Consider the following 12,250-nt stretch of genomic DNA (forward strand, 5'->3'; position numbering starts at 1 on the left):
GCTGCTTACCTGAAGTATCCACGGATCTACGTGTTCTTGTTCCAGACAGCGCCGGGTAATCCTGTCTTCCTCTGAAGTCCTTATCTAGTTGATGCTACCTTGCGACAGGACGGCTGCAGTCAGAATTTACTACACATGCGCTTCCCATTGTTGTGTATGTTACACAATCAACTTTGGTAAGAGGCTACATCCCTCCTCCCCCCTCCTCCCTGTGGGATTACTTGGAGTCCTCCCCTTTCTTTTTTTCAGATTCACCAAGCTATCATAGAGACCTGCTAAAAGGTATGACTGGTCTGGGCCTCGGTACTGAGACCCCGACCGACCGTTAGAATGAGGCAGAGAATTGCTTGGCTAAGCGTTTATCTCCTAATCCCCTATCCAAACCAATCAAAACTTATGTCACATGTCACAAGTTTGTTTTAATGACATTTACACTTTGATCGGAATAATTTTTCTGCAAAAATAGATATACTTGGTAGTTCTTGTTACTGTTTAGTGAAATTGTTATGGTTGAGATTGTACATAACGTAGTAAAACCATTCACGGCCCAATACACCTAGTATTTGAGTAGTTACTGGATTTACTTATAGCTGGTTGCCCTGGTCAGGGTAAACATTAGAGTGTTGTAAGAGTGGCATGAAGGTTATGTTCATATTAGAAACTTTGCATTGTAGACCTGTTTTCTTTAGAATTTTTGTATGGTACAGACATTTACACAAAAGGATTTGCAAATATTTGCTCTGGTAAAATGGAGCAATGGGATGGTTTCCTTCTACAGACATTTGTAAGTGTATTGAATGAATAGAAAGGGTAGGAAAATGTGTACCTTACTTAAAGGAATTCCAGAGGTAACTTCATTCTGTGACATCTTTCTAATTTAAAATAAAATGATGTACTACCTTAGAGGTGATGACATACAGCATGGAATGACTGCCGCTGTGCCAGGGTGTGCATAATGACACGCACTCATATACTCTTCTGGCTAGGTAGAACAAAGAAAAATAATGGATGTAAATCAAACAATAGGCATTTTTTCCAGTATAAAGGGCTACCATAAAATAAAGGAATTATCAGTTGCTCGTGTGGTCCTTTCCTGTAATAAACATCAAATCTGGTACAGTGACCCCCCCCCCCCCCCCCCGACCTACGATGGCCCCGACATACGATCATTTCAACATACGATGGTCTCTCAGAGGCCATCGAATGTTGAAGGCAGCATCAACATATGATGCTTTTTTATGTCGGGGCCATCGCATAAACGGCAATCCGGCAGCGCAGACTGCTTCAGCTGCCCCCGGATAGCAGTTTACGGTGCCCCGTGTGGTCCGCTGACGATCACTTACCTGTCCTCGGGTCTCCGTAGCGTACTCCTCGGGATCCTCTGCATCGCAGGCGCTCTCTATCGTTGTCATCACGTCTCCACGCACGCCGTCCCGTCATCCAATAGGAGCGGTGTGCGTAGTGACGTGATGGCGGCGAAGGAGAGCGTCGTTCCCAGGTAGCAGAGACCTTCCCGGAGCGTCAGGGACACCCCGGGGATGCGGCGACATCGAGGGCAGCGGTGGCGGTCCGGAGTGGCGGGGACATGTGAGTATAACCTCCAATACCAGTGGTCTTCAACCTGTGGACCTCCAAATGTTGCAAAACTACAACTCCCAGCATACAGCATGCTGGGAGTTGTCGTTTTGTAACATCTGGAGGTCCGCAGTTTGGAGACCACTGTCCTATACTTTACATTGCACGGATCCCTCAACATACAATGGTTTCAACAAACGATGGTCCATTTGGAACAGATTACCATCGTATGTTGAGGGACCACTGTATTACGCGAGGAGTTATGCGCGCGACTACCTACGACTAACCAGGGCTCGATCAGCTGAGGAACGTGGGCTTGCCCGTTCATTGGCTGATAGCTAGCTCTATTACACTGGGGATTATCATCCTGTTCAACCGATAATTCCTCCCCCATGTATTAGGACCCTATGATGCTGCCAGACACCTCTGGTTTTCCCTGAGAATATGAGGATTCAGAATGTTTTAGAATTCAGGATTCAGAATCAACCAACAGATCTTTCTCTCTGCTCTCTCTCTCTTTCTTTGCTGTTGGAGAGGATTTGTTTGGCCTCCATATGCATTAAATTGTCAGCTTCCCCTGCCAAAAACAAACAGGTTCTGCCAATAATAAAGGGGTTATCTCATGATCAAAAGTTATCCCCTCTATATAGGACAATGAGATGACTAACTGATCAGAGGGGGGTCCCGAGAATGAGGATAAATTGTCCCCTAATCCAATGTGTATGACCATCTTAAGGCTGTGCTCACAAGTTGTTTTTTGGTCAATATTTTGGTCAATATTTTGGTCACTCTTTTGGTATCGCATGGGGTGTGGAACTGACAGGAAAAACTCCCGGTTTGGGCGAAAAATATTGACAATATAATGACCAAAATACTACTTGAGAACACAGCATATGGCTGGTTTATCATACAATGTGTATGAAAGAAACTATGCAAGTATTTGATGCACTTTTATTTCCAAAGCCAGAAGCAAGTCATGTCTGCAAATGTGAGAAGTTTATACTTTAAATTTGCCATAACTTGTGTACTTATATACAGTCAGGGCTCAAGTCCTGCAGGAACTCAAGGCAACGGAGTTCCTGCACTTTCTCCACAGCAGGAACGCAGTTCCCATTAGCAGGAGTTCTGCAGGACCAGCCCTTAAAGGGTTACTCCTCCCCTAGACATGTTTTAAGATGTCTGATCACGGGGGTCCTGCTGCTGGGGACCCCCGCAATCTTGGCTGCGGCACCACAGACATCCGGTGCACGGAGCGAACTTCGCTCCGTGCCGGAAGACTGGTGATGCGGGGCAGAGGCTCGTGACGTCACATTAATGCCCCCTCAATGCAAGTCTATGGGAGGGGGCGTGACGGCCGTCACGCCCCCTTCCATAGACTTGCATTGAGGGGCCGTGACCATGACGTCATGAGCTTCTGGCGCTGCACCCAATGCTCTAAACGAACGCTGTGAGCAGCAGGGAGAATGTGGGGGTCCCCAGCGGCGGGACCCCCTGGATCAGACATCTTATCCCCTATCCTTTAGATAGGGTATAAGATGTCTAGTACCCCTTTAAGTGGAAACCTAGGGTGAGTTCCCACACTTTTTTCCCAGGACTTGACCCCTGTATACAACTATACTACTTGAGGCATGTGTCTTTTGAGCCTAGTGTTGTCATCACATGTAACATGTATATAGGGTGGCATCACCTGTATTCCAGAGTGGCATGTAAGTTAGCCCTGTCCTGGCTGACATGAGTGTTTATAACGGAGTGTAGGTAACAAGCTTTCCATGATCCCATTGTGTGCCATATAACCAGTATGCTTTCTGTTCTCTCAGGCCGTTCTTCACTTACTGGATCACAGTGGTACATCTACTGATAACCATCTTGACGGTATGCATCTATGGCATTGCACCTGTTGGATTTTCCCAGCATGAAACAGTAGAATCAGTAAGTAATCCGACCCTTCAGTCCTTTTTTATTAGAAGGCTTGATCTTCTTCTAGAATGTTACTGACTGTAATTTTATGCACTTGAACTTTTATGCAATTGAATGTAATGGAATGCACCAGTGGATAATATTTCCCCCCCACATTGTATTATTTGGTAAGACTACATACCTGACATAGTTGACATTTCAGTAAGATGTTATATTGTTTATAGTACTGTTCATTTTGTGAGAGCAGAGACCTGATCGTTGAGAGTAAAGCTACATCTTAGGAAGTGCATTATAGTCAATTGGTTAGTGAAGAGAACCCTGCGTTCATTTACTAGTGTTTATCTGTTTTTATAGGACATTTCTATATAGGTTGCTAGATGGACATGCTTGACCAAGTACAGTGGTCCCTCAACATACGATGGTAATCCGTTCCAAACGGACCATCGTTTGTTGAAACCATCGTATGTTGAGGGATCCGTGCAATGTAAAGTATAGGACAGTGGTCTACAACCTGCGGACCTCCAGATGTTGCAAAACTACAACACCCAGCATGCCCGGACAGCCAACGGCTGTCCGGGCATGCTGGGTGTTGTAGTTTTGCAACATCTGGAGGTCCGCAGGATGTAGACCACTGTTAGAGAAAGTTGTACTCACCTGTCCCCGCCGCTCCGGACCGTCACTGCTCATCACCGCTGCCCGGGATGTCGCCGTCCATCGCTGTCGCCGCGTCCCCGAGGTGTCCACGACGCTCCGGTAAGGCCTCTGCTTCCCCGGCATCCTCGCTCTCCGTCGCCGCCATCACGTCGCTACGCACGCCGCTCCTATTGGATGACGGGATGACGTGCGCAGCGATGTGATGACGACGATGGAGAGCGCCGACGATGCAGAGGATCCCGAAGAGGACGCGCCGGAGCCCCGAGGACAGGTAAGTGACCATCACCGGAGCTCACGGGCACCGTAAACGGCTATCCGGCGGCAGCTGAAGCAGTCAGCGCTGCCGGATAGCCGTTTATGTGATGGCCCCGACATAAAAAAGCATCGTATGTTGATGCTGCCTTCAACATGCGATGGCCTCTGAGAGACCATTGTATGTTGAAATGATCGTATGTCGGGGTCATCGTATGTCGAGGGGTCACAGTATAGCTGTTGCTGTGTTTATCAGGCTTTATGTTGCAAAGTTTGAACACATTGGTGGCCATATGAATGTTTGTTTAAAGGGGTACTCCGGTGGAAAACTTTTTTTTTTTTTTTTAAATGAACTGGTGCCAGAAAGTGAAACAGATTTGTAAATTACTTCTATTAAAAAATCTTAATCCTTTTATGCTACAGAGGAAATTCTTTATTTTTTTTTTTTTTTTGTGTTGTCCACAGTGCTCTCTGCTGACACCTCTGTCCGTGTCAGGAACTGTCCGGAGTAGCGTAGGTTTGCTATGGGGATTTTCTCCTGCTCTGGACAGTTCCTGATATGTGCATCAGGTGTCAGCAGAGAGCACTGTGGACAAGACAAAAAAGAAATTCCTCTGTAGCAAACAGCTGCTAAAAAGTACTGAAAGGATCAAGATTTTTACATAAAAGTAATTTACAAATCTGTTTAACTTTCTGGCACAGGTTCATTTAAAAAAAAAAAAGTGTTCCACCAGAGTACCCCTTTAAACCTATGGCACCCTTTATGGTATTCCATTACTACAACTGAAGCTTATTGGATTTAGGCTCTTTTCACATTTGCAGAGTTCTTTCCATTGCTCTGTTCGAACTGCACCAAGAAAAATGTGAGATTTTAATGAGTAACCTAGCACCTGGGTTAAAACGTAACCATTAATGATCACATTAATGACACAACTACCACCCATGGGATTTAAACTGCAAAATTCTACAGTCACTAGGTTCAGTCAAGTAAAGGTACAGTAAATAAAATATTATGACAAGAGCGTAATTTGTCACAATGACCGTAATCCACATAACTCTCTCCCATCCAAATTTACCCTGCTTGAATGGACCTCACTAAATAAATATTTATACATCTTTTAAGAAACCGCAGGAAGTCCCTAGTAAGACAAGGTGACAGTAGACATAGTACTGGGAGAGTGACCGAGTGCTAACTGGGTCACACAATTAACCCAAATGGTACAAAGTCGCACATCCCCAATGTTCGAAAAGAGTTCCAGTTTTTACGTCTTATTCCAGTTCTAAGCACAGGGTAATCTATATATATAAAACTCAACGAATGTGTGTGTGTGTGTATGTTCCACAAAACCTTCCAAACGGCTAAAGATATTAACATGAACCTTGGCACACATGTTACTTATATGTCAACAACAAACATAGGATAGGTCATTTAACCCTTACTCACCCCCATTTGCCAGGGGCGGGGCTTATGTTTAAAGTCCTATACAAGTCTATGGGAAATATATGTTACTGCATAACTTCCAAATGGCTGGAGATATTTCGATAATACTTGGTCACATGTTACTTATATGTCCACTTAAAATATAGGATTGTTAATTTAACCCTTAACTACCCCCATTTGTGAGGGTCGGGGGTTTTGTTTAAAGTCCCATGCAAATCAATGGGAAATGTATGTTCCCACATAACTTCCATACGGCTGGAGATATTTCAATACCTGGTACACATATTACAGGTCGGAATATAAGGGTGGGATGGGAGGTCGAGATAGGAGGTCAAGATAGGAGGACGGGATGGTCGGGATAGGAGGTCAAGTTAGGAGGTCAGGATATGAGGACCGGATAGGAGGTGGAGATAGGAGGACGGGATAAGAGGTCGGGATAGGAGGTCGAGATAGGAGCACGGGATAGGAGGACGGGATAGGAGGTTGAGATAGGAGGTCGGGATAGGAGGACGGGATAAGAGGTGGAGATAGGAGGACGGATAGGAGGTCGGGATAGGAGGTCGAGATAGGAGGTCGAGATAGGAGGTCAGGATAGGAGGTCGAGATAGGAGGTCGAGATAGGAGGTCAAGATAGGAGGATGGGATAGGAGGTCGGGATAGGAGGTCGGGATAGGAGGTCGGGATAGGAGGTCGGGATAGGAGGACAGGATAGGAGGTCAGGATAGGAGGTTGAGATAGGAGGTCGGGATAGGAGGTCGGGATAGGAGGACGGGATAGGAGGTTGGGATAAGAGTTCGGGATAGGAGGTCGGGATAGGAGGACGAGATGTGAGGATGGGATATGAGGTTGGGATATGATGATGGGATAGGAGGTCAGAATATGAGGACAGGATATGGGGTTGGGATATGACAACAATATATGAGGACGGGATATGAAGTCAAAAACTTCCTCCTTTGTTTATTTTCCTCCCCAACAAGCATTAGGAAGGAAAAACCAGGCAACAAAGGGTATTCAACTAGTGTTATCTAAATCACAAGATAGCACAGTAGTCCTATGGCTACATTCCAGGCTAAGTTCCAGACTAAACTAAAGCTCCGACTAAACTAATAAGGGGAATGGAACATCCTAGCTATGAGGAAAGATTAAAATGATTACATTTGTTTAGTCTTGAGAAGAGACGTTTAAGGGGGGATATGATCAACTTATATGGTATATAAATGGCCCATACAAAAAATATTCCAGGTTAAACCCCCTAAAAGGACAAGGGGGCACTCCCTCCATCTGGAGCAAAAGGTTTAGTCTCAAGGGGCGACCTGCCTTCTTTACCATAAGAACTGTGAATTTATAGAACAGTCTACCTCAGGAACTGATCACAGCAGGAACAGTTGAAAGCTTCAAAACAAGGTTATATACATTCTTAAAAGAAAATAACATTAAAGGAGTACTCCGGCACTTAGACACAAGATGCCTGATCGTGGGGGTCCCGCCGCTGGGACCACACCCCTTCCAACCACACCACATCCAACCACACCCCTTCCCTTCAATATCTTGGTTGAACTTGATGGACGTATGCCTTTTTTCAACCATACTAACTGTGTAATTATGTAACTGATTAATGTTCCAATTCCTTTCCCATTTTCTAAACGTTATGTTCATTGGGCAACATAAGCATGTAGGTAGTGGTATCACAAGCAGTTTTTATATCACTAAATAATAGTCAGATTGATGTATTGCAAGGGCTCCAGGAGCTGCACCTGCCATCATTAAACCAACATAGACTGCCACACCGGCCATCAGATATCAAGTTCAACCACTTGGTCTCTAACAATGCTGGATGAATATCTCAGTCTGCTTCCAGTATGATAATGGGCTCCAAGCAATAAAGCAAATTTAAGAAGACATGTCGGGGCCAGACTGGCCTACCGGGATACCGGGAATTTTCCCGCAAGGCCGTCCACCCTGCGGGCTGGTTCACAGTTGGCTACCCACCCTCCCACTAGCACACAAGGTCCTGACATTAGTACCAGGACCTTATGCGCAACATCCTTTATGCATTTAGAAGCTTATAGATCTTAGTTCCGATCTGTGTGTGTCAGAGCTAAGATCTATAAGCATCCTGGCACCCCACTACCTCTGCGCTTTAACTTTGGAGTCCGGATGTACGTGAAGCCGCACAGAACGTCTGCATCCAGACAGAGGTTGCGCGATGATGTCATTTCATTGCGCCGCCTCCACCTGAGCAGACTGAGCGGCTGTTCTGGGACACAGCAGCTGTTCATGAGAAGCAATAGCTAAGTGTTTTTATTTATTTTTATTTTTTAATTAAAATTACTGCAAAAGGTTGGTGGGGGGATTAAGGGCTAAATGGATGACTCATGTTGAGTTGGGCATAAGCCTATCTAATAAGGAGGGGGGAGGATAATCAGCCTTTCTACCTATCTAATATGATGGGGGAGGGGGCTTAATTATCCTATCTAACCCCCCACTCCATATTAGATAGACTGATTAACCCCTTCCCCCTCCATATTAGATAGGTAGACAGGCTGATTACTGGGGGGGGGGGGTGAATATTAAGCCTGTCTACCTATCTAGTACAAAGGGGGGAAGGGGTTTATCAGCCTACCTATCTAATATAAAGGTTTATTGCTACTTAATGGGGGGATGTTGGGGCAAAGGGGGAAATATTAAGGGGTGGACCTACCTAAAGGGGCATTATTACTGCTTAGTGCACTATAGATTCTATTTTGTGTAGGTGAGGAACATACACGCCAGGAAATACATTTACGTCCTATACATGACACGAGCACCAGAGCGATGCTTGCATCAGGCACAGCAGGTCCTGGCTGCTATCAGCATCTCCTGGCTGGCAGCGGCGGTGTCCAGAACATGGAAGCTTACAGTTTCCGGGTTTGTGATGTCACACCCCGCCACTCCATTCATGTCTATAAAAAGGGGGGGCGTGACAGCTTGTACTTAGTCGAAACGCCTCTTCCCATAGACGTAAATGGAGGGGGCGTGGTGGCTGTGATCGCCAGTTATCCGGCAGAGTTCACTCCGTGCACCAGATCACTGGGGTGCCGCAGCAGAGATCGTGGGGGGTCCCAGCGGAGTACCCCTTTAAGTATGTGGGCTGGTTGGGTCTATGTTCCAGGGCTGCTCTTTCGTCCCAGTCCGGCCCTGGACGTGCCCGATGAACAGCACTACACCACAGACCAAACGCCAATAGCAGTGAACGGTTCTGCATGCCGGAACTGGCAGTTTAAATGTATTGGTGACGCAATGAGAGGCAGGCGCAAGGAATATACTGCCATTCAGCTAATTCATTGCTCTGATCATTCATATAAGCAAAACAATGAAAATAATGGTTGCTCTGAATCCCTTTCATACTGAAAACTGGCACACAACACTATTGTGTGGAATACTGTAGTGAAAAAAAAAATCCCCTACCCGAAGGATATGGCATAAATTATAGATTGCAGGGGGTCCGACTGCTGGGATCCCCGCGATCTCCTGTAGTACTCAGAAAGGGGGGCGTGTCCATCCTCAGCATGATGCAGCGGCCGACGCCCCCTATGCATCCCACAGAGATACATGGAGGGGGTGTGTCAGCCACCGCGTCATAAGGCAACGGAATGCTCCCTTTAGGCAGACTGCCAGGGCCCCGTACAGGAGATCCTGAGGAGTCCGACGGCTGGGACCACCCCGCAATCTCCTGTACGGGGCCCTGGCAGTCTGCATGAAGGGAGCATTCCGTTGCCGCATGATGCGGCGGCTGACACGCCCCCTCCATGTATCTCTGTGGTATACATAGGGAGGAGTGTCGGCTGCCGCGTCAGATGGACACGCCCCCTTTCTGCGGACTACAGGAGATCGCAGTGTCCCAGCAGTCGGACCCCCCCCCTCCCCGTGCGATCTATAACTTATCCCCTATCCTTCGGTTAGGGGATAAGTTATTTTGCACTACAGTATTCCTTTAATGGGGTTTGATTGGTTTCTGTCATGGCATTTATTATTTTAACAGATGGGATTTTTCTTAGGGAAGTTTTGACACACTATATATATATATATTGGCCAAATTCCATGGTAATCCTGCCATATCTCAATGCTCATTACCAGATACATAATATATACTATAACAGTGAAAACCTGGTGTATGGATCACCTAACTGTATGCAGTCTGACACTAATAGAACCATACGACTGTAGTGATCATTTCACTTCTAAGGGAAGGAACAAAGAAGGATATTTATATGTGGACCATGTTTTGCAGACAATTCATGCATAGGGCTTGCAACGCACAGATGAAATACTGTACCTATTGTTACGGCAGGATGTGTTTCTTAGCAGTTTCGGCCAGCTGGAGGCTCACCCCAGGAAGTATTCCTACTATTATATGTTATGTTATTTGCCACTGACTATCAGAGAAAGACAATGAGGAATAACTTTGAAGAATTGTGTTACATTACTAAATATCTAGTCATACAGACGTCTCATCTGTCCTGTTTGTTATTGGAGTTGCTCAGTTGCTTTTGCAGTAAACTAAACCACAGATGCTCAGCAGATTTTATATGGTAAATGTAATTTTTCTTTTCGAGTCTGCCAATAAGTCATCAGATGAGATTCATATTGATGTTCATTTTACATATTGTTATCCAGGTTTAAATACTGTTGATTTTGGCACACGGTGGAGGAAATCTTGGATTTTCTTTCTTGCTTCTCTCTAGCAGGAAATGGATTGTTCAAGTTGTAAAGATGTTTTCAATGTGTCAATTTTTCTTTGTTTTAAAAGACATCCTTGGACGTGACATTTCCCCAAAGGTTGGGTTTCTAGCCGCAGGACTTAAACTGATGTGACATTGATGTTACTTAAAAAGTCAATTTAAAGGTCTTGCCATATCAAAGACCACCCCATACATATGGCCACAGAGCCAGATTTTCAGCAAGTACTGTAGTATAACATGGTGGCCATTCAAATGATGGTACATAGGTAACCCAAGTCTGCCGGGGGGGACCACTGTTACTTGTTATTGGATCTCTGCTGTGGCTCATAGGCGATTTACCCCACGTAGGAAACTCTCTCTATGACCTTCATATGCTCTAATATGGTATATAGCTATGTTCCTTGATTTCCCCATGAACGTTGTGTGCGTATGTTTTTAGTGTTGTGAGAGTAGAAGGCCATAGCCAAACACCTCTTGGGGCAGCTTATTGTAACAAAAGAATTGAAAGTTGAAATTTAGCATGTTCAGTCCTTTTTTCCATTGACATATTCTATTGGGGGAAAGTTAGGAGCCTCCATACGCGTAAAATTGATGGGTTCAGGTGACTTTTCTTAAAAAAAAATTTCTATGATAATAGGTCATTAAGGCCGTCTACCAAGAATTTCTTTCCTCAGGATAGCTTATCAACTTTAGATCGGTGAGGGGCTGAGACCCAGAACCTCCACCCATAAGCTTCGGCGTTGGATGTTGACAGATATTGATTTCCCATCTTGAGGTTAGACCATCAACAACAAAGTTCCAGGAAGCTGCTTTAATCCCCAGTGACCCATTGTATGTGTAAATAAAAAAATATATTACCCACAGTTGTACTTATCAATTGCAGACCCTGGAGACGATGAATGTTCACAATGAGTATATTAAAGTGTGAGTGCTACGGCAGATCTGTAATTTCCTATTATGTATTAATAACCTTGAAACCTCTTGAAAGGGCATATAGTACACCAAACAGTAAGCTGCTGTTACGCTTATTATGTTTAGAACTCTCCAATACAGTTTATAATTTTTTATAATTTTTTATTTAATTATGTTTGTTTGTTTTTGAATCTATAGGTTTTAAGGAATAAGGGAGTTTATGAAAATGTTAGATACGTCCAACAAGAAAACTTTTGGATTGGACCAAATTCAGTAAGTGAATATAAGGATTATTATTATTACTATTATTATTTTTTTTTTTTTTTTTTAAGGGAATGCCATCCCAGTTGTCTGCTGGGGAGATCAGTACTCATTGGATCCCATTAGCACATGCAATTTTATGCACCCTTATATTTGGAGTGGTATCAGACTACAAATTTTTTCACGTAAGGCATAAAGGCACTTAAACTTGAAGTGAATTACCCATCAAGAAGGTCTGTGGAAAAGAATTTTACATTCTTACTAACGTCCCAGGTCAAATACAAATCAGATTTATATACTGTATTTTTGCAATGTGATCAGATTGCCCCTAAAATGTCTTTTTTCTAAACTAAATAACCCAAAGATTGATAATCTGTCATGGTGCTGCATGCTACCTATTCCTTATAACGTTCTTGGCGGCAGCTGCCGGGCCATGGTCGCTGAAGTTGAGTTTACTGTCCACCAGTATCCCCAAAATCCTTTTCAGTAGCAGTTTTACCCAGTAGTTTATTATTTA

At 44.5% G+C, this 12,250-nt stretch overlaps 1 protein-coding gene across 1 annotated transcript in view; it reads left to right on the forward strand.

Moving 5' to 3' along the window:
• RHBDF1 (rhomboid 5 homolog 1) overlaps window positions 1–12,250 on the forward strand; it is a 163,569-nt gene that overhangs the window by 107,002 nt on the left and 44,317 nt on the right. The window contains exons 9-10 of the mRNA XM_056533504.1: window positions 3,393–3,504; window positions 11,671–11,745. Coding sequence (XP_056389479.1) covers window positions 3,393–3,504; window positions 11,671–11,745 — 187 coding nt within the window. The remainder of the gene's footprint in view (window positions 1–3,392; window positions 3,505–11,670; window positions 11,746–12,250) is intronic.

The sequence above is a fragment of the Hyla sarda genome, chromosome 8 (genome assembly GCF_029499605.1).
Source record: "Hyla sarda isolate aHylSar1 chromosome 8, aHylSar1.hap1, whole genome shotgun sequence".
Classification (NCBI taxonomy): domain Eukaryota; kingdom Metazoa; phylum Chordata; class Amphibia; order Anura; family Hylidae; genus Hyla; species Hyla sarda.